Source organism: Leucopleurus acutus, assembly GCF_964270905.1.
Source record: "Leucopleurus acutus genome assembly, chromosome: 3".
In the NCBI taxonomy this organism is placed as follows: domain Eukaryota; kingdom Metazoa; phylum Chordata; class Mammalia; order Artiodactyla; family Delphinidae; genus Leucopleurus; species Leucopleurus acutus.
In genome coordinates this window covers 13,881,912-13,909,226 of record NC_139145.1, presented here as the reverse complement: position 1 = coordinate 13,909,226, position 27,315 = coordinate 13,881,912, and the positions used below count along the sequence as shown (strand labels likewise).

At 56.1% G+C, this 27,315-nt stretch overlaps 2 protein-coding genes across 3 annotated transcripts in view; both read right to left on the bottom strand.

Annotated features, from left to right (window-relative positions):
* Window positions 1–2,036: 2,036 nt before the first annotated feature.
* EPHX3 (epoxide hydrolase 3) lies at window positions 2,037–4,862 on the bottom strand (the record flags this gene model as incomplete). The annotated part of the gene is made up of 7 exons (XM_082836701.1): window positions 2,037–2,262; window positions 2,356–2,492; window positions 2,570–2,673; window positions 3,589–3,717; window positions 3,830–3,987; window positions 4,358–4,443; window positions 4,620–4,862. The coding sequence occupies 7 exons, from the start codon at window positions 4,860–4,862 to the stop codon at window positions 2,037–2,039; spliced, it is 1,083 nt and encodes a 360-aa protein (XP_082692827.1).
* A 3,535-nt stretch (window positions 4,863–8,397) lies between these two features.
* The window catches only part of BRD4 (bromodomain containing 4), a 43,173-nt gene continuing 24,255 nt past the window's right edge, over window positions 8,398–27,315 (bottom strand). Inside the window, exons 9-20 of one of the 2 annotated variants that reach the window (XM_082836724.1) lie at window positions 26,599–26,798; window positions 25,958–26,253; window positions 24,741–24,851; window positions 15,473–15,525; window positions 14,971–15,334; window positions 13,753–14,346; window positions 11,541–11,653; window positions 11,279–11,441; window positions 11,015–11,145; window positions 10,665–10,870; window positions 10,342–10,582; window positions 8,398–10,002 (exon numbers count right to left, since the gene is read on the bottom strand). In XM_082836724.1, the coding sequence (XP_082692850.1) occupies window positions 9,934–10,002; window positions 10,342–10,582; window positions 10,665–10,870; window positions 11,015–11,145; window positions 11,279–11,441; window positions 11,541–11,653; window positions 13,753–14,346; window positions 14,971–15,334; window positions 15,473–15,525; window positions 24,741–24,851; window positions 25,958–26,253; window positions 26,599–26,798 (2,541 nt within the window). In that variant the 3' untranslated portion in view covers window positions 8,398–9,933. Of the gene's footprint in view, window positions 10,003–10,341; window positions 10,583–10,664; window positions 10,871–11,014; window positions 11,146–11,278; window positions 11,654–13,752; window positions 14,347–14,970; window positions 15,335–15,472; window positions 15,526–24,740; window positions 24,852–25,957; window positions 26,254–26,598; window positions 26,799–27,315 lie in introns of both variants that reach the window. The other variant, XM_082836723.1, reaches the window with a different exon arrangement.

Below are 27,315 nucleotides of genomic sequence, written 5' to 3'. Positions count from 1 at the left end.
CGCTTTTCTCCCCTCCCCACCACACCGCCTTTCTCCCGCCTGCAGCAGCGGAGGAGGAAGACGGCGCCTTCTCGTTACCCTGGCAACCGTCAGCGGACCCTGTCACCCCGGCAACGGTCCGAGGCCTCCCGTCAGCCCTCTCCTGGGCCTCTTCGGTCACCCAGACAACTGCTACCCATTCCGGTTAACCATCAGCCCTTTCCCCGTCACCCTGGCAACAGTCACCAGACCCACCGCCCCCCCTGGACACACGGTCCTCATCCTGCACGCAGGCCTCCTCGCCCCAAACCTTCGCCCCAAGCTGAGGTCCCGGGTTCCCTCCTCCTCTCGCCCATTTCCCCAGCCCCAGAGGGGCACTGCTCCCACCCTGGCGGGGGGCGGGATGGGTAGGGCCCTGGGGGTCCCGGCTCTTGTCGGGGCTGTTGGACCGTCCGGTCCTGAAGCTGTGCGCAGCCCTGAGCCTGTCTCCTCACTCTCGCTCTTGCGTGGGACTGTTCAGCCGCTACAGGGAGCTTCTCAAAATGCAAACCATGTCCCTCCCCTGCTGAAAACCCTCCCTGGCTTCCCTTGAGAATCAAATCCAAACTCTTCGAAGCCCCTGGCGGTCTGGCTGTGGCCTCTTCTTCCACACGCCTCCCCCTCTCGCTCTGCTGCAGCAGGCACTAATCTCCACGCTGTTACTCCAGTAGCCCAAGCTTATTCCAGCCTCTGACCTTCCTATTTACTGCTTCCCACTCCCTGAAAGGTCTGTACCCCAGGTAGGGAAGACTTTCCTGAGCCCTGTCACACACCTGCATAGCTCTCTCTGCCTCTTCTCGGTTAATTCCAGAATGGGGGCTGTGCCCTTGTTCGCACCCTATCCCTAGGGCCTACAACAGCTCCTGACACATACGATGAGTGAAAGGATGTTACGTTGGGGACAAGGGAGGACAGAGCGGGTGACCAGCAGGCAGGCTTTGGCCAGGCAGGCCCATCCCAGAGAGAGAATGTATTTCTGAGGTCTGCTGGGTCCCCAGACTGATTTATCACGCTGCTGCAAGTCATGACAGTGTTCCCAGAGGCCAGGAAAACGCTAGGGAGATAGAAGTTACTGCTGTGACCAGCCTGGGGCTGGGTGGTTCACCTTCAGCTTGTATGGCCCTCACTTGGAGGCTGGAGCCAGGAGTCCCCAGAAAGAATCAGCAGCAACTATGGTTAATTTGGAACAGAAGATTCCGGGAACTGGAGAGACAGGCCTCAGACCCCCGATGGCTATTCAGGGAGCTGGTCCCTTCCTGTGCCGAGTCCAGAATCTCACATATCCTAACAGAGCCAAGAGCTGTTTTTCCAGGGATCTTTCCCAGGCAGTGGTGAGAGAACTTGACCTCATAAGGCCTGGAGTCATGACCAGGTGGGATATCATGGGAGCTGCCCAGGGCCTGGCTGGAGAGGAGTCTGGACATCCACCTGCCTGCCCATGATGGTCCTGCCTTGGTGAGGTGTCAGGAGCCAGCCCCCTACTCTTAAGCTAGGAATACGCTCATCAGCACTGTCCAACAGAACTTTCTACTCTGATTCAATTCAGCCCTTGAAATATGGCTAGTGTGACTGACGAACTGAATTTTTCATCGTATTTAATTTTAATTAATTGGCATTTAAATTGACATAACCAGTCGTGGCTACCAGTACTATACTGGACAGAGCAGTATTTAGCTGAAGACTCAGACTGGAGGTGGAAGCCAGGTCAGAGTTCATGGTCTATGCAACTCTGGGCACTGCCTTTCGTGACAAGAGTGGGGCCTCATGGAGGGGAGAGATGGGACACTCAGCATCCAGCTCCACACAGAGGCGTACCTGGGTCCTGGGGTCAAAGTGCTTGCTCACACATGCATACACTCATGACTGTGCGTGAGCATATGGGGATGGTGTGCCTGAGGGCACCCACAGATGCACTTGTGTGCAATCTAGGAGCTCCACACCTGTGTGCATCAGAAGTTCACCCGTGTAAATACACCGTGAGAACGCCCGGGTGCGTGCAAGCCAGTGAGCGAGTGCCGCTAGTCCAGCAGGTCTTGCAAGAAGGGCCACATGTACTGGTGCATTTCCTCAGGGTTGCTCTGGGGGATCCAGTGCCCCATGCCTGGCAGGATGTGGGCTTCCAGCCGGCCTGGCACAAAACGGCTGCTGATGGCCCCCACCAGCCCCTGTTCAAAATAGGGGTCCTTCTCCCCCCACAGCAGCAGGGTGGGTGTGGCCAGCTCCTGGGGCTCCAGGGGGAAGGCCCTGTGATCAAGACAGACAGACAGGCAGAAGGACGACTGCCCCCACCCGCACCCCCAGAACTCTCCTGAGCTTCTGCCCTGGGTCTGGCCTTACCTGAAGAGGTTTCGGTAGTAGTTGAGGGGCCCAGTGAGGCCACCAGGCTGTGAGAAGCCATAAAGGAAGGCCTCGAGCTCGTTGGGGGTCAAATGTGGGATGCCCCTCTTGTGGTGGGTGAGGGTGGTCTTCAGGATCTGGGCACACAGCAGGACGCTGCCTTCAGTCCCACCCACGACCCTCCACCCAGCCCTGGGCCTTCACCCTACTGCACCTGGAAGTCAGACATGGACAGCAACTTCTCGGGAAGCCAGGGAAGCTGGAACAGGAACATGTAGTTGGAACGGAAGAACTGGCCCATGTGGCGCAAAGAGTAGTCTGGGGGGAAGGGAAGGCAGGCATGAGGCCTGGCTCTCGGGTGGACCCACATACCCATACCCAGGTCATGCACACAGATATGCCAACACTCAGGAATGCCACTGCTATCGGCCTGAGCCTGTGAGGACACTGGACGCTCCTCTTGGCCCAGGCACCAGCTTGCCTCTCTGACAAGTGGTCACTGTACCCACAGAATGGGGGCACTTTCCTCCACAGCTCCCGGGAGCCCCCAGAGCCACTGGTGTGCTTCCCCCGCCCAGGCCTGGATGCATTTCCCCTGCTTCATTCAGCAAACACTTATTGAGCACCTACTGTGTACCAGGCCCTGTTCTAGACTCTGGAGACACAGCAGTGAATGGAACAGACAAAACTCCCTTGCCCTCAGGAAGCTGGAGACGGGGACAGAAAAGAAAACCACCAAAAAAAAAAAAAAAAAAAAAAAAAAGAAAGAAAGAAAAAGAAAGAAAGAGAAAGAGATCATACAGCTATGACTACAACTCTGGGAATTCAAATCAGGTGATGTGATGGACAGTGGGTAGCCAGAGATGGCATCTCATGCTATTGTAGTTGCTTAGCTATCTATGTCTTCCCTGCCAGAAAAAAGCAAATTAACCTCTCTCTCTTCTGCTTCCCCATCTGGACCATGGGGATAATAACACTTTCATAGCTCAGGATGCTTGTGTAGGTTACTCTATGCAGGCTCCTTGTCAAAGCAATTGTAACCTGTAAGTGCTCACAAAAATATGAGCACTGTATTGTCACTGATTGTAGATTGGGAGCACCACGGGGAAGAGACCCAGGTTCACCGCTGTGTCCCCAGCCCCTGCAGTGTTGACTGGTGGACAAAGAAGTGCGGGCACAGACACACACCCCTTCACACAGGCACATCCCAGCATCCTGGACTCCCCTACACACCTTGGTACACCGACATGGGGGCAGCGCTGACCACTGCCATCCGCTCCACCAGGGATGGGTAGTAGATGGAGAAATTCCAGGCTAGGAGTGCACCCCAGTCATGGGCCACAAGGATGCACTTGGAATAACCTGGGCGGGGGGGTGGGGGGGTGGTCAGAGGAACTAGTGTAAGTGAGATGCCAGGAAGAGGTGAGGCAGGGGTGACAGACACCAGGGCTGGGATGGGGGGGCACATCCCCACCCAGGCCCAGAATGACATCCTGGATGTCTGCCATCAGCAGGTCGATGGTGTAACAGTCCACATCCCTTGGTGCATCAGAGGAGCCGTATCCCCGCAGGTCCACAGCCACCACATGGAAGCGGCTCTGGAACTCCCGGAGCTGGTAGCGCCAGGAGAACCTGTCAAGCGGTCCAGGGAGGGAGGTTGAGTCAGGGTCCCCAGAATACACCTCTGCCCTACGCCCAGCAGGGGCCCTGGGCCACCCCACCTTCCTGCCCTGAACTTCCCAGAAGGGAACCGCAGCAGGTGGGCTGCGCCATGGATCCAGGGCAGCCTCAACATGGATACTTCTTCATCCCATCCCTTCAGGGCCTCCTGTCCCCATCTGTCTTCATGTAGACCCCTGTCCCCGAGTGCCCTATCTAGACCCTATATACTTTGCACCCCCAGTCTGCCCAGCCCTTGTCCCTGCCTCCTTGGTGCCCTGGTGGTCCGGGCTTCACCTCCCCCTAGCCCTGTGGGTCCCTGGCCTCTGGGCCTCAGACATACCAGTTCTCCGGGAAGCCATGCAGAAACAGCATGAGGGGCCCGTTGCCCTGTCCAGCGGAGACGTAGTGCAGACGCAGGCCCGAACTCTGGGGGAAGGCACAGTCTGAGACTTGGGAATCTCCTCTTCCCCGGGCTTGAACACCCCTCTTCCGCCAGGCCACGTGCACACCAAGACTTGTATTCAACCGTTTGCCACCCCCGCACCGTCCCCACAACAGGCTCTTCGATCCTCGAAACCCCGGCGGCGCCCCCGCATGCTCACCCTGAGAGTCAGGAAGCAGTGCTCGCCCAGCGTGGGGTCGCTCAAGCAGGCGGGTGGGGTACGCCGGGGGCGCCCGCAGCAGCCGCGTCGGGGCCGGCACAGCACGTGCGTGAGGGCGATGCAGCCATAGACAGCTGCGGCCACCAGCGCCGCCGAGAACACGAGGCTCCACATGAAGGCACGAAGCAGCTTCAGAGTGAGGCGCGACGGCGCCAGCAGCGCCGTCACCACCAGCTCGGGCATGTCGTCGCGTCCTGGGACGACCGCGATGCCGTCTGGGGTGTATGGGCGGGGGACGCGGGCAGCAGCAGCGAGGCGGGATCCGGGCTGGGGACCCCGCCGCCTTTGGTCTGGGGCTCCCCGGTGCTGTCGGGGTTTGAGGAACACACCAAGAGAAGAGGCGGGCGGCTCAGACCGAAACCGCCACCGCGAACGACTCACCTAAGGGCTAGGTAAACACCCAGGCGCGACAGTGACAGGGAGCAAGGCTTGAGGTGCGGGGGTGGAGCCTGCGAGGACCAGGCTCGTGTGGTTGGGGTGGAGCCTTGGGGAGAAGGGATGCTAGGGGCTAGGGCTGTGGGCGGGACCTAGAAAGGCTTGGGCGGGACTTAAGAAAGGGACGGGGCCTAGTAGGACTCCCGAGTTGGGTGTGTGGGTGGGGTCTAAAGTCTAGAGGGAGCTCAGGTCCTGCAAGAACGGGAGACAGGAGGTGCAGTGGGTGAAATGGGCGGAGCCTAGAGCAAAGGGGCGGGGCAATGCTGGGTAGGTGCGGCCTACCAGCTGGAAAGGTGGGCCCAACTAGGCCTAGGAGCGAGGTATGGGTTAGGGGCGTGGCTTAGGAGGGTGGGAATGAGGGTGGAGCCTAGAGAAGGCGGGCCTAACGTTGGGCGAAGAAGGCCCGAGGCTGGGCCTGGATGACTTCGGTGCGAGAGCTGGGCCATTGAGCCGCCAGTCGGCCTGGGTACGGGCCAATGAGACGGAGGGGCGGAGTCAGAACTAATATGGCGGGTCAGGTGGGCCCGGAAGCGGAAGGGGGGGACAGGCAGTGCCGTGCCTGGGGTTAGGAGGGAGGCGCGGGCGGTCGCCGCGGCCCAAGGAAGCCTCGGGAGTCCCTGTCGCCAGCCCCCCTGTGGTGGCTCCCCGCCCTGGAGCGCGCGACCCTCCCCTCGGTCTGGCTCCGAGAGACCTGGCACCACTTTCACCAAGCCCTGGTTCCAACGGTGGTCCAGCTGCCTCTACCCCACGCTGGCCTCCAGTTGGTCCAGCGGACGCGTCGGCCCGCCCCTGCACAGCTGTGATTGGACAATGTTGGTCATTGATGTGCAGGCGACAGGTCCCGCCCGGGACCCAATCCGCAGTTGGTGAGGTCGAGGCTCAGCCAATGGCGACCAAAGGCGGCGGGGAGACCAACTCCTAGAGGGCAGGGCCCGCCCCGGCCGCCGGAGAACGGGGCTGGTCGCATCACTGGGGCTCTGGGCGAAAGAGGAAGCAGAGCAGGGCTGGGCGAGCAGGGCAGCTTCTTCCTCCTCCAGTTTCGCAACCTTCCTCCCAAGATGCTGAACATTTCAAGGTCGCTCATCATTTAACCCTTATAACAACCCTATTAAGTGTAGGTACTATTATTACCTTCCCGTATTATAGACCAAGAGCCTGAAATTCGGCAAATGACTTAATGTCATTTGCCTAAAGCCTAACAGCTGGCTCAACAGCAATCCAGGAGTTGAGAAAAGCAGCAGTCTTCGGCTCCATCTTTCCTTCCGACCGGAGGCAGCCACTGGAACGATTTTCGCTTTCTTCTTTCGCACACTTAGCTATCTCTACATGTGCTTATGTGGCTATTTCTTGATTACCAATTTGGGGCATTGACTATCTCATTGTCACCACCACTGCAGGAGCTGTATCCATGGTTAATTTTCCTGTTGGTTTCCTCTAACTTTACCCCCTTTTTATCACCTCCCATCTTCCCTTACACCTACCACTGTTAACCTTACCTTTGTAGTTTCAAAGCTGCTAAACATTATACTTGTCCTGGGACCATAAGTAAGTCCATAGGTCCCTATTTAAAGGGAAATAGTGGTTTATGTGGTTCTGCTTCATTAACAATGCATCTCAGAGCCGAAGAGACGTCTATATTGCACAAACGTTTGTTTGCCTTGCATTTATCACCCACCTTTTCTTGCATGATTAGCTTGTATCATGGCTTTGATTTCATTTACGTTTTCCATCAAATCAGTTCTCCAACCACTTGATGATCCCAGTATCCCTCCTGAGTCCTCTAACCTGGCTGCATTTACCAGCCATGGCTGGTGGGTGTCTGTGGACCTCCCTTCTGCTGCTGCTACAGAACACTGACTCCTACATTCCTGCTACCGCCCCCCCCCCCACCCCGCCCAATCTCTACCCTTAAGCAAAAAGACAGCAGTAGTCACAGGATGATAATTTTATATTCAGTACAAATGTTTATTTTTGCAATGAGAACTGCACAAAAAAAAAAAACTTTAGTATATAAGTGAAAAGTCTACGAATTCCCTTCTACAAATGTCTAAGGTGTTTAATACAAGTCTCAGATTCACTGACATAATTATTGGCCAAGCGATCCGTGCATACAGTACAGTATGGGCTTGTACACACCTCTAACTCTTGTATTGAACTAAGATTTCTAGTACTGTGGGAGAGACTGGGAAATGGCCAAAGAAATTAAATAGTAGATCCAAGTTCTAATTACAACCCAGTTAAGAGAAACACCCATCAGGGAGGTGTGGAAAGGGCCATAGCAGAATTAAATCTTTAGAAGGAAGATGCAGACAAAACCATTTCTCCAGCTAAACAGTCAGACTTGGCCTGGGGAAGTTTCTGAATAAAACACGGAACAAAAATGAGGAGGTGGGATGAGATGGAAGAAACCCCAAGGAACCAAAATATAAGTCACACTTGAACCAGCACAGTGGCTTATGAGGAAGTGCTGTGGGAGGGAAAGGGGGCAGGATTGCGTAGCAGGAGTGGGGCAGGTCTCTGGCTGAATGCCTGAACTACATACACCATTAGCTGAGAGGTTTGGCAGATTCCAAACACAAGATACAGGGTCTTTCTGGTTGAAAAACAGAAAGTGGGATGTGGGTTAATAGTGCTGGAAATGTTTCAATCACTTTGTGTCTTTGCATACGTATAAATCACATACTTTCATCCTACATCCTGGGGGCCGCTCTTGGGTACTGCCTTTGCCCTGTGGCTGGGGCGCGTGTGTACAGATGGGTACACGGGCAGACTGCAGGGTGTCCACCTGGCAGGCTTTCTCAGGGAGGAATGGGTGCGTGTGTGTGCTTGGGGGGGTGGGGGGCGAGGATCCTATTTTGGGGGATGTACACTTATCTAAGAATAACTGGTTAACCCTGAGCTTAAACGAAAGGAGTAGTTCAGTAGAGGCAGGCAAGGTAGGAGAAGTGGCTCAAGTCCTCTGGCCGAGTGGGGGACCAAGATGGAGGAAGGGCAAAGGGGAAGAACACTGTCTGGAGTTTGACCAGGTTCTGCTGGAAGAAGCCAACCTAGGCCAGGGTCCACAGGAAGAATGGGTACTTGGGCTCCCTGACACAGCTTCAGCTTATAGGGGTCAGCTCCTGCCCAGAGACAGTAGGGACAGGACACGTGGTCCCCTGTCGGTAGATCTTGTACAGAGGTACAGAGGTGGTGTGGGGGGCCCCTGGGCCTAACCTAGGCCAACAGGTGGTTCACAAAGAAATGTCAGGGAGACGCCAGCATTAAAAAAGAGAGATGTGTTTATTCCATGATCAGTACAGACCAAATGCATATTCACCGTATGAAAGTCAAACCAGTCAGTGACTCCAGAGTTTGGCCAACACTGAGGCACCAGCGTCATGGTGTAGAGTGGGTTCTCATGGCACACGTAACCTCACCAAGGGCTCCAATTATAAAATTAAAAAAAAGCGGGGGAAGGGGCAGCCGGTTGGTAGGGCCAAGCGCCAGGCGGGGAGCTTCTGCCTCAGTCTGTGGCCTGTGGCCCCTGGCCCCTTGTGCCCACCACGTCCCCTGGCCCTTCCTCTCCTGGTAAAAAAAAAAAAACAAAAAAAAACAAAAAAAAAACACAACAACAACTCAGAAACAGATTTGACGTTAAAAAACAAAGAAGCAGCCAACGAATGGCGGGGAGAAAAAAAAAGGAAAAGAAAACGTGGCTTTCTGGTTTTATAATTAAAAATAGACTAGTAAAGTCTGAAACTGAGTAAAATATAGGCAGTTTTTTTGTGTGTTTTGTATGTTTTGTTTTGTTTTTTTTTTTGTGGGGTTTTTTTTTTTTTGAGTTTTTTTACACCAGTTTGGTGGAGTCACCAACAAACTTCAAACAAAGATATGCCAACTATGTTTCACTACACAGTACAGCCACGGTCACACACTACCCACAGCGCGGTGGCAGCCGCCGCTCAATGAGGAGACAATCACACCATTTCAGAGATAAGCAGTGCCATTGTGTCTGGAGGAGAAGAGAGAATTAAAAATAAAATAGAATCCAACAAAAAATATATATATAGAAAAAAAAAAAAGAACAGAAACACAGGTGGGAAGGAACTGACTTTGGTTGGTGGCCTCACTCGCCGGGCGAGGCCGGCCCACACACGCGCGTGTGACAGTCACCTCGCTCCAGATTGCCATGGACACACACACACCTCCACGGCACTATTCCCTTTTGCACAAGCGAACACTTACAGAGAGCGGCTCTCGATTAAAGGCTTGTGGGGGGAGAGGAAGGGAGGGGTGGGGTCTGTTCAAGGCAAAGTCAGTGCCAGCAAGGGGGTGGGCCAGCGCCCTCGCCACCTCCAGCTCTTGCAGGCCTGCCCTGGTCTCCTGGGTGAGGGCAGGGGCAGCTGGGGTGTGGAGGACTCCCGGCGGGCAGGACGTCACAAACGTCACGTTCTTGGGGACAGTAAACCAGTCACGGTGGCGGCAGCAACGATGTCCTGTGTATACTGTGTAGACATTTGGCAGAGAGAAGGGCCTCTGCCCCACACGTGGGGACTTGGGGCTTGGGTCTGGCCGGCACTTGCTCGTGGTGAGGCGTGCTCTGAGCCGACGTCCTGTGGGGCGGGGTGGGGGTGGGGGTGGCGGGACGTCCGGCTGGCTGTAAGGCAGATAGGCTCTGCAGTCCTCAGCTGCCCATCAGGCCTGCCCCAGGCATAGCATGCAGGAGAGCCAGGCCCGGAGTTACCCCCTTGCCACTGGTACTGCCTCCACTGCTGCCCCTAACACTATGGAGAGTCAACGTTTTGCCAGGAAATCAAAGTCAGAAGTCACCTAGGTGCTCTCAGAAAAGATTTTCTTCAAATATTGACAATAGATCACTCTGGAAATTCATGTCAATGGTAGCTGCCATCTGGAGGAGAGAGGAGAGCAGGAGGGAGTGAAACTCAGTGTCCTGCCCTTGCTGTGGTTCCCAAACCCTCACCCCTGACCTCCAGCATGGGCTATTCCCTCAGGGCCCACACCCCAAAACCTCCCCTGCACTGGGCCAGAGCACCTCTGAGGCCCAGAGGCCAGCATGGCGTACATAAGAAGGAGCTCTGCCCTGAGTACCCACCCAATGGCTCTCTGCTTGCACCCCACTTCTTGGGGAGAGAGCCTCCCTGCCCACTCCAGGTTCAGGGTCCCCTTTCTCAACTCCTCCAGGGGTGGATCTCTGCCCAGCAGTGCCCACCAGAGTCCCCCAGCTCACCGCTTCCCGGCGCCTTCGCTCTTGCTCCTGCTTTCGGGCCAACTCCCTCTGCTGGTCCAGCATGGACTGGGGCTGGGAGCTCCGGGCCTGGGGGGTGGCGGCAGCGGCTACAGCAGCTGCCTGTTGCTGCTGCTGCTGCTGCTGCTCCTGTCGCTGCTGCTGCTGCTGCTGCTCCTGGCGCCGGCGTGCCTCCTCGTGGGCTCGCCGGGCCTGCTCTAGCGCATCTTCATCCTCTCGGCTCCTGAGCAGAGCAGGGCTCCGTGTCACGTGGGGATGAGTGCAAGCCCTGGGAGCCCCACAACCTGCCCAGAGCCCGCGCCCACCTCATGCGCTCCTGCCGGAGCCGCTCCTTCTCCTTCTCTGCGTGCTCAGCCTGCGCCTTCAGGGCCTTCTCGCGTTCCTCCTTCTCCCGGGCCGCCCGGCGGAACTGCTCGAAGCTGTCACTTGATGACTTGGCTGTGGAGGACGGGGTGGTGGGATGCTTCTGCACCAGGCTAGCCCAGGAGCCCATATTCTTGATTTTTAGGTCCTGCGAGGCAGAGAGACCAGGGCGCCAGTGAGGGACCCTGCTGCAACTGGACTCCTCCAGAGAGGCCCAAAGTCTGAGGACACAGCTACCAAGGCATCTCCTTGGGGTGGGGGTCAGGGGCACTCACGGGTCCACTGCTCCTACCTTTTTGGGTGCAACTGGCGTCTTCGGCTCCTGTTTCTGTTTGTCCTTGTCAGCGGCCCCCGGTGGGGGTGCATTCTGCTCAGGGGGCCGAATCACAGGCCTCCCGACATCCACGGGCTTCATCTCAGGCCCTGGAACACAAATAGCCCATGGGCCTGGGCCCAACCCACCTCAGTGGGGCACGGTTGACCGGCCCACAGGAAGCTCACATCCAGTGCAGGCCTGGGGGCCTCAACCTCAGCTGGGATTGGAGAGGGCACTCACGCTGGGGCAGGTGGACGGGGGCCTTGATGCTCTCTGGGTGCTTGGGGGGTTCTGGCCGCAGCGAGGGGCTGAAGGGCTCACTGCGGATGATGGGTGAGTGGATCTTCTCCTCCTTCACCACCACCAGGGGCTGGGGCTGGACCACGGAGGCTGCACGTAGCTCCTGGGACAGCACAGGCATGGCAGCTGGTGAGGTGGATGGGCGCCCCTGGCCCCAGCCTACGCCCATCCCTGGGGGCTGTGGCCCAGCCCTGCCCTTTACCTGCTTCTTAGGCTGGACGTTTTGCTGGGGTGGTGACTGGTGGGTCAGACTCTGGAACTGTGGCATCTGGGGGGAATGTATCATAAGCGGGGAGGGGGCTTCACGGAGGTGACCTAGGAGAAGGGACAAGGAGCTTATCAGCATGTCTGGTATGGAAGCCGCCGGCCCTGGGCCCAGCCAGGCCCTTCCAACCCAAGGGAAGCCCCACAACGGCTCAGTCCCTTGCATGTCAGGCCCTGTGCTCAGAGTGCAGCAGGGCTTTGTGGAGCCATGAGCGCAATCCTGGTGTTTGATACCACTGTGTGTCAGAAAAAAAACTTTCCATTAGGAAACTTTAGGAAGCGCAGATACATCTGATCCCAGGTGGGATCTGAGCTTGATTATCTTTTAAAAGCTCTCCAGGTGGTCCTATGGTATGGCCTGGGTCAAATACAAGGGATGTCAATAACCCCACAGAGCAGGCAGCCTGGGCTCCCGGCTGTCCCCATGTGGCTAGGCCGGTCTGCCTGGACAGCTGCTTCGGGCCTAAGGCTAGATCCCCAGGAACCTCCCCAATACAACTCAACCTGCAAGGCCCACACAATGGGGAGAAGCCTGGACCTGGCCTACACCACAGCAGAACTGGCAGAACAGGTGTTGGGCTCATGGTTCTTGGAGAAAGTGGGCCAGCCCACCCACCTTCATCCAACCAAAGGCTGGGGGGACCCAGGCAGCCTTGGCCTGGGCCTGCCAGCAATCTGCAAACACACAACTGCAACAGCCTCCTGTCTGGGTGGTTCCCTTGGGAGCACCTGCTGAGGCCGACCTGGGCAATGGCAGGCTCTCAGGCCTATGACTTGCAGAAATCTCCTGCCTGCTAGAAGCTTCATCCAGCAGCACCTAGAGGGGAGCCCAGTAGTTCAGGGGCGGTGCCTCCAAGTTGGCCTGGTGCCCAGGGATGCTTGCCAAACCTCCCTGGACTCCAACAACTTGGTCTTTGGCCCAAAGCCCCCAGCTATGCTCCAACACATGTCACTCCCTGTGACTCATTCCAGGCCACAGAGACTCGGGGAGAGATGGGCCCAGAGACTCTAAGCAAAGGTAGCCAGAGGGGACCTGCCCTGCCCCACCACAAGTGCTGACTCCTCCGAAGGCATCTCATCACCTGCCCACTACTGGTCTCCACAAGGAAACCCTGTCTTGCTTGAGGGTGGAAAACAGGCACATTTGCAGAGCTGCTGGGACCACCACTGCTCTTTCCCAGGGAGGACAGCCAGCTGTTCTCAGCTCAGGGTACACAGTGATCCACTTGGCACCTGGCAGCTTTTGCTGGGTTTAGGAGCAGTCACAGCCTAAAGTCAACAGCTTTATTCAATTTGTAGGCGGCACTCACGGGATACCACCCCCCACCCCCAAGCCAGGCTGCATGATCTACATGCCAAGTCCAGGAACGTCAATGTGCCACCACACCATGAGGCATCTACTAGAACACTGCCCCACCATGGTCAGCCAAAACATTTTGGTCAGAGACACCTAGAAAACAAGTGCCCAGGAAAAGCAAGAGGACATGGCCTGCCCAATGCTGTTGACTGGAAAATGGCAGCCTAGATCAGGCTGGAGACTGGGAGCAGGAGATAGCAATGATTCCTGGGTGAGTCGTGAGCTACCTGTGAGCTTCAGCCTAATTCTCCCTCCCAGCTCCACCAGGGGGGCCTCCTAACACCAAAAGCCGAGCACCTGTTTCCATAGGTTCCCAAACAGACCACACTGCCCCGACCTGCTCATGGCTCTGCCTGGACCTCACACCCCACTGTTTGTTAAGCTAACTCCTGCTCATCCTCTGGTCACCTCCTCCAAGAAGCCTGCCCCAATCCCCAGAGGCGGAGCAGGTGCCTCCCCTGGGCTTCTGGCCTCCTCACCTAGCAGGTATCACAATGCACTGTTAATGCACTTGATTGTGAGTTCCAAGAAAATGGCCCACTGGGGCCTTAATCTGTCATCTCGGCTTGCACGCAAGATGGACACCTGATTAAAACACTGCATCAAGTATCATCGCCCCCTTTCAGCTCCCTCTCTCCAACCAACCCAGAGCCTTCGAGGCTCAGCTTTGAGCCCATCTCAGCCTGCAGCACAAACTGACCCTTCTGGCTTCTTGAGGACCAAACTCTAGACCTAGAGCCCGCCTCCCCAGAACCCAGGGGCAGGACGGTAGTGCTGGTGGGGGGACACTTACCAGTTGAGTAGGGGTCTGACTTGTGGTGCCGGGGTGAAGGGTGATGCTGGATGACTTGTTGAGGCTTGGCGGGCTGCGGCGGGGGTGGCTGCTGGCCCGTGGGTGGGTGGGGGGGCTGCTGGCCTGGGGGCGGTGGGGGCTGCTGGATATGGGTGGGGAACTGCATGGGCTGCATATGCACGGGCCGTGGCGGGGGCTGGTGCTGCTGCTGGGGTGGCGGCTGGGGCTGGGGCGGTGGCGGAGGTGGCTGCTGCTGCTGTTGTAGCTGCTGCTGCACTGAGGGGTGGGGAGGTGGGGGCAGAGGGGGCGGGGGCTGGGACTGCACCTTCACGGAAGGGAGTAGTGGTGTGGGGGGCTGCACCTTCTGCAGCTGCTGCAAATAGAGCTGCATCTGCATGGAGGTGAGGGGTGGGGCAGGCGGATCTTCATCCTCCTGCAGCAGCACTTGGGGGGGCTGAGCCATGGGGGGCTGCGGGAGTAGGGGAGGCTGGGCCAGGGCGGGTGATACGGCCGGGGGACGGGCAGCCTTGGGGGGGAGGGCGGCAGCTCGGTTACTGGGCCGTGATGGCTGTTGAGGCAGTGCGTTGTGCAAAGCTGGAAGGATACAGTAGCAGGGTGGTGAGGCTCACACACCCCGTGGCCCCCGGGGTCTCCTCCATCCTGACCTCCTACTTGTCTCCCTCCAACTGGCAACCTCTCCACCATCCTTGGTTTCCCAAAAGCTCCAGAATAAGGACAGCATCCAGGGAGGTCTACAGGATCCAGCCCCTCACCATCTTGCCCCGTGCTCCACGCCCCCAACTCTCCTCCCTTCCCTTCCCTCCAACTGCTGCACTTGCCCTTCAGGTCTCAGAGCAAGTCTTTCCTGATTCCCACAGGTGTGTCCACTCTCGGCTGAGGCTGTGCGCCCTCTCAAACCCCTATCCCTGACTGGGAGCTACAGAGGATCACATATTTTTCCATCTCACGCCACGCCTGGCCCAGCAGAAGATCTGAATCAGTGTCTTCTGTACCCAAAGCACTCTCTCTCTGTGCAAGGCCTGTTCTGGGGCCTCTCGTGTAATTTCCATAATGGCCCCGGGAAGCTGCTAACCTCCCCTTAGAGACAACTGAGGTTAAGAGGGGTTCTGCAGGTCGCCCAGAGTGCCCTGTCACTGTGGTAAGACCAGGGTGGGAAGGGGACCTCCCCACACTGTTGCGGGTGTGGTTGCAGCTCACCTGGAGGAGAGACCACCGAGTGCTGGTTGAGATGAGGCGGAGTGCTGTGCTCGGGAGGCTGGGGCAGGTGAGGGGGCAGCTCGGGCTGCGGCAGGTGCAGGATGGGCTGGGTGAAGTGGCCAATGGGGTCGAAGACACTGCCTGGGAGTTGGGGTTCCAGGACGGGCACCTGGGTAGCGATGAAGGGTGGAGGCGAGGACTTCATCGCAGGGGCTGCCTGCTGTGGCATGGAGGGCGGAGGGGGCGGGGGCGGGGGCTGCTGCTGTGGAGGTGGAGGCGGTGGGGGCTGCTGGGGAGGCGGTGGGGGCTGCTGGGGCACAGGGGCCGGGGCCTGCTGCATCTGCTGATGGTGGTGGTGATGGTGCTGCAGACAGACAGACAGACAGACAGGCTGACGTCAGGCAGGCCAAACCCGTCTGGGTCAGACGCAGGGTCCCTCCAGGGCCCCAAAAGACAGGTGGCCACTGCTCACCTGCTAAAGGACACCCCCAAAACCACATACCTTCTTCTGCTCCCTCCCGGGGTGCCCCTTCTTTTTTGACTTCGGAGCCATCTCTGTGGAGGAAAAGAGAAGGTGGTGAGCCTACGGGGGAGAAGACTGGGAGCTGGCCTTGAACGCAGAGCAAGGAGAAAACAGAGGATGAGTTCAGGAGAAGGACCGGTGACAGTGAGAGGGAGGGTGGCTGGGTTCTGTCTGGGATGGAAGTTGGTCACAGGGGAGGGAAAGACATGTGGGGTGCCACCTACCCAGTTGCCTGCTGCTTTTTCCTAGCAGGGACCATGCCTGAAAAGCTGCCTGCCAATCTCCGGACCACCAGCTCCGTTAAAAGATGACACCCAAATGCACTGGGAACTGAGCTACGAGAAACCTCCTTGCCCAACTTCTCCTCCAATTTGCTGGTCAGAAGCCTCTACAGTGACCTGAGCATCTGCACCCCAACCTGCTTTGCCTTGCAACAACCATGGTGTTTGAAATGATCTTGTCCATTTTACAGATTAGCAAAGTGAGGCTCAGAGAAGTTAAGGGACTTGCTCTGGTCACACAGCTAAAAAGTAACAACTCGGTGGCCTCCAACTGCATTGCCCTCTGAGGCTCGCTCCTTCCCACCCTCCCAGACGAAACAGAGATGCGTGAGTTGGGCTGAGAAAGACCACTGGTGCCAGCATGGGCCAAGGCCTGGCCACAGAGCCATGGGACAGGTGAAGAGAGTGCTGACAAGCATGAGCGCTTTGTGGAGGAAGAGAGAAGCCAGCCAGCCAGCCAGCCTCCCTGGACGACGCAGGAGCCAATGGGGGAGGTACTCAATGCCATTGCCAGCAGAGGAGGACGACACTGGCCAGACTCCCCTTCCTCTCAGGAGATCAGCCTCAGAGAAGTCCCTGTGTTGGGATACAGTCAATGTGCTGCAGGGAGAAAGCAGTATGTGTCCCGGTTTCTCAGGAGCCAATGGCTTGTTGCCACCACTGTGTGGATAAATCTGGGGTGTGCCTGTCTCTGTGAGGAGTGTGCAAGAGCCAGCATGACTCCCTCTGCCCCCACTCTAGAAGCTTATGCTAAGGAACTTTTGCCAGCTGGATGCCCCTTGCCAAACACTGCTGGGTGTAAACCTCAGAGGAGAGAAAGCCCAGCCAGTGCTCAAGGGCTAGGAAATGAAGTCACCAACCACCAGGTGGGAGGTAGGACCCATGGTGCCTTTCAGATTCCTGTCACTGAGAGGCACCTCATGGCTTTGCCTGGCATTCCCTGAGCTCCTTGCCAGGGTGTTGGCTCTTGCTGCTGGTGTTGGAGGACACATGCTTTTGCCCAAAGCGGGGCTAGCTCCACTGCTAGCTCCAAAGCTGCTTCATGGAGGGCCGTGCTAAACTTCTGTGAGGTGCACAGCCTTGGTGCGACGTGTCACCAAAAGGGATGAGAAGGGACTTTGTGCCCTGCAAAAGCTCACCATTCCATGCAAGTGATAAGACAGTGACACAAAACTCAGCAGCTACAGACATGTCTCATACAAATGGCAGCGACTAGGGACACCTGGGACACAGGAACTGTAGGCCCAGCCCCAAACCCAGACTTGAGAGATGCCAGGATACAGGGCACAGAACTCTTTGGGTCACATACAAAAGCTGGTGAGGACACTCTTGAGGGTCACACATACAAAAGGGAGCCATCTGGGTGATTTGCAGGATCAGGCCACAGGGTGTCTGGCAGCCGCAGGATGGAAAAGGAGAGGCTGGAGGCCCAGGACCGAGCGGACCCTACACACACAGGGATAAAGCATGGTACACAGAGGCTGCTGACCCAAGGGAGTGGGAGAAAGAGGCCAGAGCATTCCTCCAGGCTGGGCTCCTCTCCCAGCATGGATTCCAGTAACAGAAACTGCAGCTGGGGAGGCTGGGGGCGGCTGCTTGCATGCTGGCATGCCTTTGGAGGGAGGGGACCAATGGGTCAAGTCTGACCAGGAGAGGCCACTGTGTCATGGGGAGAAGGCTGGGCAGGGTAGGGGTGGCCTGTCATCTCATGGCCTTGGGAGGAAACACTTTTTTTCATCACAAAAGAGGGACAGTGGCTCTGAACCCACACCATCTCCCTGCAGCCATGAGCAGAGAGGCCCATCTGGGAACTAGAGGGGAAAAAGTGCAATGGGGCCCTTAAGGATCCAGGGAGTGGCTTTCAGCTGCCTTAGAAAGGTCCCTGGGAGTACCATCCCAGGGCTCCACATAAGTGCCGGGAGGGGCAGGCCTAGAATGGGAGAGAAGGTGGGAGGTGCACAGCAAACCACCAGGACAAGAGGACTAAAGGGGCCAGCAGTGGGGACCAAGGGGTGCTGGAGCCTCTTTGGGACAGCCACATCTGGCTCACGTGTCCTGGGCCTCATGCTGGAGTTACTGGTAGGAAGACAAGACAGGAAGTGCACAACTTCACAACACACCAGCCCCAAGACACCCCCACACAAAACTCTCTAGAAAGGGTTACATGAAGATGGCCTCAAGTACTGTGTGATCTTTATTCCATAAAAATCTTGAACTCAACACAAGTTTCATCTTTACATAGGATGGTAATTGTACAAAGAATTAAAACGTTTTTGTAAAATCTGATTAAAACACTGATTTCTCCCCACTCCCCCACAACTCAAGGGAAGGAGACAGGATAGAAGGTAAGGGCAGAGGTGCGTAGCCCCTCAACTGAACCGGCTGGGAGCCTCAGCACCAGCAGATGCCCAGGCCTCCCACCCCTCCTACAGCGACTCCTCAGGCCCGGCTGGCACCTCCCACTGTCCGCATGCTGGAGGCTGCCGACAAGGCGTGAGTGGGCTTCTGCTCTCTCTGCTCTGTTCCTGGGGCACTGGGCATAGGTGACAGCTTGAATCTAAAGATCAGGTTCTCTGCCAGACGGAAGCCCCACGGGCAAGAAGGACGGGATCCCTGGACAGCGAGGCTCCAAGGACCACGCAGGACAGCTGGCCCGTGGCTACAGCCCATGTGCACACGAGTGGGAAGGAGGGGTGGGGAGGCAAACAGGCCGACACTGTGGGAATCTAGCCTGACTTTTGTTCTAAGACAGAAGAATCTTCCCAGAATGACAATACCAGCAGCTTCCCAACTGTCCTGTGGGAATCTCCGGGCATGAAGCTCCCTGACCCCAGCCAGGCTGAGTTGTACTGGGAACACATCAGGAACAGGCCAAAGGGCAGCTCAAAATAGTCTGTTTGGCGAATGAGTTCGACTGGAAGCTGACCGGCTACAGGATCAGGGAGCAGCCTAGGAACTCCCAAGTATCACTGCAGGGCGCTGGAGGCTCTGGGGAGGCTGAACCGGGAACCCAAGGCCAAGGCCAGTCTGGGGCAGTTAGAGCTGCTTGGGCCCAAGGCCCCAAGGAGCTGGGGAGGAGTGCCAGGGTTTCCACACAGGCGGTGGCCAACTGCACCTCCTCAAGCCTGCTTCCAGCTCCAGCAGAAGGCAGACTCCAAGATGCCAGGAGATGGTTAGGCCTTGAAGAAGTACACACAAACTATATATAAAACAAAAAAAGCTCTCTGAAATGCAGATGCTATTCCTTAGGGAACTTTTCACGTCAGGCAGTTTTCTGTTGAGATGCTGGATTCATGACCAAAAAAGGGCCGACATTTATTTTTAGAGCAAAAAAAAAGCCTATTTAGTGCCTCTCAGAGGGCTTGGATTATGTGGCCACCCTGACCTGCCCCATCCCCAGCAGCTGTCATCACTCTAGGGGACTGAAGACTAGGAGACTACTTGCATGTGCATGGAATAGGGCCCGAAGGCTCTGATGCCCTCACGACTGACTGGTCCAGTGCTCTGGGTTTCAAGAACCCTTTCTTGCCACTAGCCCAGATCCCAATCCCCACCAAAGGAAAGGATGATGGGCTAGAGGAGCCAGGTCAACTGGCTACACGGCCACTCCTCCCCAGACGCCCCTCACTAATGGCCTGCCTGGCAGCTCCTGGAGCCTGCTTCTAAGTGCCTGGGAAGGGAGGGATTGGGAGGCAGCTTAGGAAGTACTTTCCCTATGTGACTTTAGGAGAAGAGGCCAAAGAAGTTGGGAAAATGCCCAACAGAAACAGTGGGAACAATGAAAACAGAAAGGAGGACTCCAGGGGGCTGTGAATCAGCTGTGGCTGGTGACAGCCTCTGGCTAATGGAGCCTTATAGGTCACCAGAGAGAAGGCATGCTGAGGGACAGCCCCAGTGAGCCTTTGGGCCCAGCTGGCCTCGCCTCTAAAGCCCCATTCCTCACTTGGGGAAGCTCTAGATGTTACAGTGTTCTTCCTTAGGGTGAATGAGATCCTCCCTGGGCTAACGTCATTGCAAGGTCCAGGAGGGAACCAGTTAGGATCCAGAGTCCCCAAAAAAGAGGGAGGGATGAGGAGAGAAAACATATTTGTGTTGGGGTCTTGCACACGGAGCAGCACCACATGTATGCGTGTGCAGGGGGGACTGTCATCACCCTCTGGGAGATGCCACCCACCCAGAGGACCCCAGACGACCAGGGAGGCGGGGCAGGACAGCCAGGCAGTCTTTACACAGGAGGCCCGGGCGGGCAGCCAGGCAGGCAGCCTTCCCGGAGGCGGGACTAGGCGTGAGCTGCTGGACATGACTAATCCACCCCAGGGGACAGGCCCAGGGCTCTGAGGAATTCCATAACTTGATGGAGTCCTGTCCCTTTCACGGAAGAAAATGGACTTAAGCTATAGCTTGCTGGGAAGGAATCTGGAACTGAAGACCGTTTTATTAAGAGTCCGTGTCCAATGATTAGGCAGGACCTACATAGAGGGAGAGAGAAACCAGTGTGAGAGAAATGGTGTGGAATGTACCGTTCAAGTCATAAGAACAGAAGAACCGCAGACCAAGCCAGCCTCCTGTGCCCTGCTTGCTGTCAGGGCACGAGAGAATAGCCGCAGACTAGGAGTTCCACCCCCTGCCTGGCCAGCTGCAGGTGGGGACAGACCCACCTTTCCCTTAGAAGGGCCTCGGATCTGGCACGCATGGATGTCTCCAGAACCGCCTGAGTCTGTTTATGCTGTTTATGCTTCTAGACAGAACTGCTTCCAGTAACAAGTTCCATATGTGCCGAGTGCATGCTGCTGTTTCCTTTACTGGTCTTTGCATCTGAGAGGCTACCCTGCCTGTCCTCCTTGCCATCACTTCTGAAGACCAGCCTGGTATGCCATGCGCATTAGGCGCCCACTGATTCTGATCTTATCCCCCAGGGTCTGCTTTTCTGCACCTGTCTATTTCAAGGAGGTGATGCTGACCCTTCCTCAGGGCTTGGGTGGAGGTAGGAAAAGACCCTAAGAAAGATATGGAGTGCAGGACCTCTAGCTAACAGCCTCACCTCTGCATTCCTATAAACCGCAAGAAACAAACCAAAAAAAATTATAAAAAGAGGAGCCAGTTACATACACTGTTAAGGAAGAAAAAAACAAAAAATAAAAACAGGTTGAGAAAGAAAGTTGTCCCTTCTTTGTCCCAGGCATCGAATGCAGCTCCCCCTGATGGGGGAGGGGGTGTGGGGCTCGTTCTTCCCACCCATATAGCAGAGCAGATGCTTCTGTTAGAGTCACAGATGCAACCAACACTGCACTCCCATGGTCCCCAAGTGCGCATGTGGGAAAAACCCGCCCACCGGCCGGTCTCTCATTCAAGGCACATTCCACAAGGCTCACCTTCGCCCATGAAGCCCTAAAATCCGTCCCTGCGTGTGTGTGGGAGTGTGAGGGTCACCTGGCAGTGCAGGCAGACTGGCTATAGCCCCGTCCTCCAGATCTCTTCCTACCCCCACCCCCACCAGGGGACTTACCCCCTCCCCAAGAGCGTGCGTCACACCCTTGGAGTGGGCAGCAGCAGGCCCCAAGATGGGACTGGAACCGAGTCCTTCCAGGACCCCAGGGGGTCGGAAGCTGAGGCTGGCTGTCTGGGAAGAATGCCCCATGGCCTCTGCCTGCACTTTCCAGCTCAAATCTTTCCAAAACATCAAGCATTCCTTTTCCCCTTGGAGCTATTAAGAAACACCCACATGCTCCGATCCTGGGAAAAGGAAACCAGGAGACTAAAATAGCTGGAGTGTGCTCCCTCTGCAACTAAAAGACCAAAATCAAGTCCAAGAGAATTCCCTGAACTCCTGTCCCAGCCCAGGCCAGGGGTGCTCTTGAGAGTGACAGGAACTGTGTGGCCACCCCTGCCCATAAAGATCTGTGGGTGGCATTTGGGAAGAGCCAGACATCAGCAATGTGATGGGGTGAAAGCTTAAGATGGCTCAGGGGCAGTGGGAGGGTGGCACTTGTACCACCACCTTCTGTCCCTCAAGCTGATTCAGAGTTTAACCAGAATCAAAGCTCAGTGGAAGACCACGACTCAAGTAACAGCTGGGTTCAAAAGATGTCGTGGGACTGGCCAGCAGTGCTGCATGCTCCTGAACAGGAGGAGGAACACACAGTGGCCTGGGACAGAGCTGGAAAAGAAACACCCCCTCCGCCCCAGTCTGTGGACGCACTGCCTCCCTAAAGCGGCCTTGCCCCAAGGACCAGCCCCCATGTCCTGAGCAGCTAGCAGTATCCTTGTCTATGGACAGTGGCCAGAGAGGAGTCCACGTACCACTGCCCTAGCCCCAACTTAGTGCCTCTGGTTCAATTTCTTTTGGTGATTCATGTCTCGGGGCTGTGTCGGCAGAACTGACAAATATAGGCCCTTAGGAATTTCAGCACTAATCCAAATGGAAACACAAGAACAAGAAGGGCAAAACAATTAAGCCCCCAAACACCAAGAGAAATACCTTCAATGCCCCCCACCAGGCCCCATCCCCCACAAGGCAGAACCACCTGTAACTGGTCAGAGAAATCTACCCAGCTCCATGGACCCAGCACGAGCAGCTGCTGGAGGAGCTGCCCAGAGAGCAAGTGCAGGTTCCTGTGCAGGATGGGGGTGGCAGATGGCCACATTCAGTGGTGCCAGGGCACAGGCTCCCACTTTGGAACCTGTAGCATCTGAGCTGCAGGGCACAAACCTATAGGGTGGGTCCTTCCCAAGAGTAAAAGCTCTCAGCTGGCCTCCGACAGAGCTCTCCAGCGCACACAGAAGGCAAAGGAAAAGTCAGGACCACAAAGACAAAAGAGAGGCTCGTAAAACCCAAGGTGGGGAGGGTGCCTGGGAAGAGGAAGGAGCTGGAGGCAGCCGAGGGAGCCGCCAGGGCTGGACTGCCGGAGCCTGGGAGCCTGCAGGCTGGCGGCTCTGAGACTGTAAATCTCGCCCTCCTTCCTGCCAGGACAGCTGTTCCCAGGACTCTCAGATTACTTGTTGCACAATCCTTCCAGCTTCTTTAAAAGGGGGAAAAATGTGGAGGAAAAAAAAAAAAAAAATCTCGGCAGCAGCAGGGAGCTGCTAGAAATACCGTCATGGTCACTCCACAGCAGGCGGCAGCAGGCGGGCTGTAGGACGCTCAGAAGCTCAGGAATCAGGGACAAAGGCCACAGTCACAGATTCGCAACGGGGACATCAGGTGTGATGGTCATGGCCCCCTAAGGTGCCACAGTGGGTGGGGCCAAACCATGCTGTTTTAGCTATCAGGTCCGCTGCCAATTTCAACCTCTGGGGTATTCTTTGGTTGTTCAGATCCTTAGGAGAAAAGGCTATGAAACCCCTAGTAGAAACAGCCTGCTAGAAAATGCAGGAGGTACAAAACCCCAGAGGGAAAGACAAACCTGAGGCTTGGCTGGCACTGAAAGTGAGAAGTCAGCAGCCACCAGGAATGCTAATTGAGCCCAAGAATATGGCCATTCACCCTGTTAAGGGCACTGGGCCCTGGCCTAGGGCCAGCTCTGCCTGAGCAAGCACCAGATGCGGCGCCCCCTGCTGGTAGACAGGTTTAAAAAAGCAATGGAAGGGGGAGCTGGTTAGGAAGAAAGAAAAAATGGTTAAGGATGGAGAAAGAGGCAGCCAGCAAACTACTCACAGCAATCTTTGCATACAATAGGAGCTCAATAAATACAGAATATACTTAATGACTTTCATGTCACTTTGGCCCACTGAAAATGAGGTAGTCCTGAGCCCTCCCCCAACACTTGGGAAACCTGGTGTCCTTACTATAAAAGGGAAGAGGAGCAGTGACAAGACCCAGAGGCCCCCTTGTCCCCAGCTTCCCTGGACAGAGGCAGGCTGAGCCCACAGGAGGACCTGTGGACCCACACACCTCAGGGAAGCTTCACTCTTTCCAACTGCCGCAAATGATCCTAAAACTTCCTTGGCACCACCAGGTCACATTATTTATGTGAACAAAGTGGAGCTTATCGTTTATTTCCAGTTAAAATAAAACATCAGGGATAAAATAGGTACATGAAAGAATATGCCAGGAGTCTTCGTTGCCCAAACACACGTTTCCCACTGTGGATGTGCACATTGCAGCCTGCCTGGAGGGGCACACCCAGGGTCCCAGGGCAGGCTCGCGGGTGGTCCACAGACTGTCTGCTCAGCTGATAGAGTTAGACCTGCCCAGGGACAACTCTGCTCACCCAGAGAAGGCCAGCTCCACCTCACAGAATAGGCTAGTCACCAGGCTTCTTCCCTAGCCTCTCCTCTGGGCCAGTCTGAGCATCTGCTCCCCTGAGAATAACCAGGAGGGCTTATATCTGGAGAAAAGGTCCCCTTCCCCACCACTGGCACAGCTCTCAGCATCTCCACCTGCCCCCACCTCCCGTGTCAAAGCTGCTGCTCAGGAGCACCAGTGGATACAAATGCACGCCCATGGAGCATGGAGAGAAGGAACTGTTAGAGGTACAGGACACGCATGTCCAAGTGCGTGCAGTTAGGAGTAGCCAATGCAGCAGTGAGCACACTATGGGGGGGATGGCAGTGCCCTAAGCCCCAGGAACAGCAGGGCCAAAAGCAGGCTGCTCCACACCTGCCAAATCACATCACCTGAAAGGGCTGTGTTGCATGCAACTGTGACACACGGAAGACTGTGAGGCTGGGCAGGCTCACGCTAAGATCAATTCCATCATCTGCTCCCACCCCTTCTTTCCCAGGTCTCTGCAGTGTCAATACCCCTGGCTACCTGTCTTCCCTGCCCCAGCCCAGGTCGAGGGTAGTGTGGGGGCAGGTGCAGGGTTACCCCCACCCCCAGTTAGAGATTAACATGGTGACCAAGTAGATGGACAGATGGGAGGGCCCAGCAAGTTCTTATGACTGCCATCTCTGGTTTCTGGTAGCCTGGACACAGGATGGAGCACAGGCAGGATTCCGACAAGACTCTAAGTTAGACACCTAACCTGTTTCAGAGTCTTCGCTGTCAGAGGAGCTGGACTCGCTGGTGCTCTCCGACTCTGAGGATGAGAAGCCCTTCATCTTGGAGGAGCCAGCAATCACATCAACTTTCTCAGCTGCAATAAAGCAACAGGGACAGAGTCAGGCAGGGCCCTGAGTCCCACGAGCCCGAAGGCTGCTCCTAACGGCCGGCTGCAATCCTTCCGAACCCCGGCCAGACCCACATTTCCCAATGGCAAGCAGCTAGCCTACCATGCATGCCAGCCAAACACTTGGCTTACACTGGACTTTCAAGGTCCCTCCAATCTCTCAACCTTTTACAGGGTTCATCAAGGATTAAGAGACCAGGGCAGGAGGGAATTCTCTAACACAAGGGACTGCTGTGATTATGCTCCCTCAGCTACTTTTCTGACAGTGGGTAAAGAGGACCTAAAGGGGACATGACAGTCAAAGACAAAACAAGACAAGGAAAGAGCCCCAAGGGATCTCCCAGCACCTCAGTGTGCAGACTGAGGCAAGTGTCACTGTGTGGCACCCTGGGTGGAGGATGGGGTGTGTGTGTGTGCCAAGGACCCCAGGAGTCAGTCCGGGCTGGAATGAAGGCTGTGTGCAAAGCCCTGATGTGGATCCTAAGTCCTACTGGTTCTAACGCAAAAGCTGTGAGCCAAGACAAGGCACTGATAACACAAAAGAGCTGCTTGGAAGACCTGGGGGTGGGGGAGGGGGGGTGTCACACCAAGCTAGAGAAGACAGCAGGCAGGCACAGTGCCAACTTAATGCCTTTCCTCCTAGCCACACCCCCCATGCCCAGAGACCCCAAAGATGTAGGGGGGTGGCTTCTGGGGAAGACTCAGAGGCAGGAAGCTAAGGACAAAAGCTGCTGCTGCTCAGACCAAGGCTTAGGACACCTAGGTGCAGGTGGACCGCAGATGGCCAGCAGCCAGAGAGATCAACAAAGGCACCAATAACCCTAGGGCTGAGTCTGATGTCACAAACCTTCAGAGGTTTCTATGTCAAGAATGCAGATTTTATAATCGGAAGGAAAGCAAGCCTGCAGAGAATGAGGGCCGAGACTGGAAGGCAAAGTTACCTGAAGGTGCCAACAGGGGCCTCACTACTAGAGGTGCAAGGGTAGCAGCCTGGCCCATCTGCCCAGCCCTCTCCCTCACCCAGGACTGGGAACACCACCCCCCCGCCACCGCCCCAGGGTGCCCAAGGGCACCTTGAGGTTTCCTTTTCTTCCGCAAACAGGAGGTGACATAGCGCTCCAGTTCACGCAGGGTGGATGGCTTCAGGGTCTCGAAGTCAATCTCGATCTCGTCGGGGTTGGAGTTCTTGAGTGAGGGCTCCCGCGACTGAATGATGTGCACCACGCGGCCCAGCTTCTCACCAGGAAGCTTGTTGATGTCCAGGCTAAGCTGCCGCTTCTCTTCATACGACATGGGCTTGCACTTGTCTTCTTCCTCCGACTCATATGTGGGAGGGGGCTTGCTCTTCATGGGTGCTGGCTCCTTCTTGCTACGATGGGGTGATGCAGACACCATTAAGAATGGGTCCCTGGGGGAAGGTGGGCACATATCTCTCCATTTAGGGCTTGGGGAGGCTTCCACACCCCCACCCAGTGGTCTTCACAGGAAACAGGGGGCACTGGCAGCACCTTCCTGGGAGCACATGGCTGCAGTTGAGACCACAAATGGTGAACTGGGGGGCTGCTCTGGTTTGTCTGGCCGCCTGCACCATGCTACCTGCTATCCTCTCTCCCTCAAAGGCCCATCCCAGAAAAAAGAGCAGAGAGGCAGCCTCCCTCCCCACTGTCCCCATCTGGACTAGGGGCACTGGTGGGGGTAGGGGTGACCCACAGACCTTGAGTTGTTGTTACTGGTATTATTTTTCTTTGTCTTTTTGGGAGGAAGTTCCTTGGCTTTGCTTTTCTTATTCTCCTCCACTTCCTCTTTCTTTTTGTGCTTTTCTTTTTTCTTCTCCTTTTTGTCTTTCTCCTTTTTCTTTGGTTTGTTCTGCTGGGGCTGTGAAAGGGCTGCAAGCTGCTCGTGCACGGCTTTGAGCTGTGGAGCAGACAAGCAAGACACACAATCCCGTCACCCTGGTCTCTGGCCCTCAGCTCCACGACCTGCCGTCTCACTAGATATCCAAAGTGCCCATGCCCACCCAGACCCTGAACTCCCAGGGTGGCCCAGTGTCCTCCTTGTCAGAGGAGCCACTCAATCCCCATGACCATGCTGGTTCCAAGAAGAGGATCCCTAAAGAGGCTGGGCAAGAGTGCATAGACAGGGACTTCCCTGGTGGTCCAGTGGTTAAGACTCTGCGCTCCCAATGCAGGGGGCACAGGTTCATTCCCAGGTCAGGGAACTAGAGCCTGCACGTGGCAACTGAAAGAACCCACATGCCGCAACAAAGAACCCGCACTCAGCAACTAGACCCAGCGTAGCCAAATAAATAAATATTAAAAAAAAAAAAAAAAAAGAGCGCATAGACACATGTGGGCACTAAAGGCCTAATGGTCAGCTTGTAGAGAGAGGAGCATCCTGGAAGCCCCAGAAGAGACGCACCATATGCTGGCTC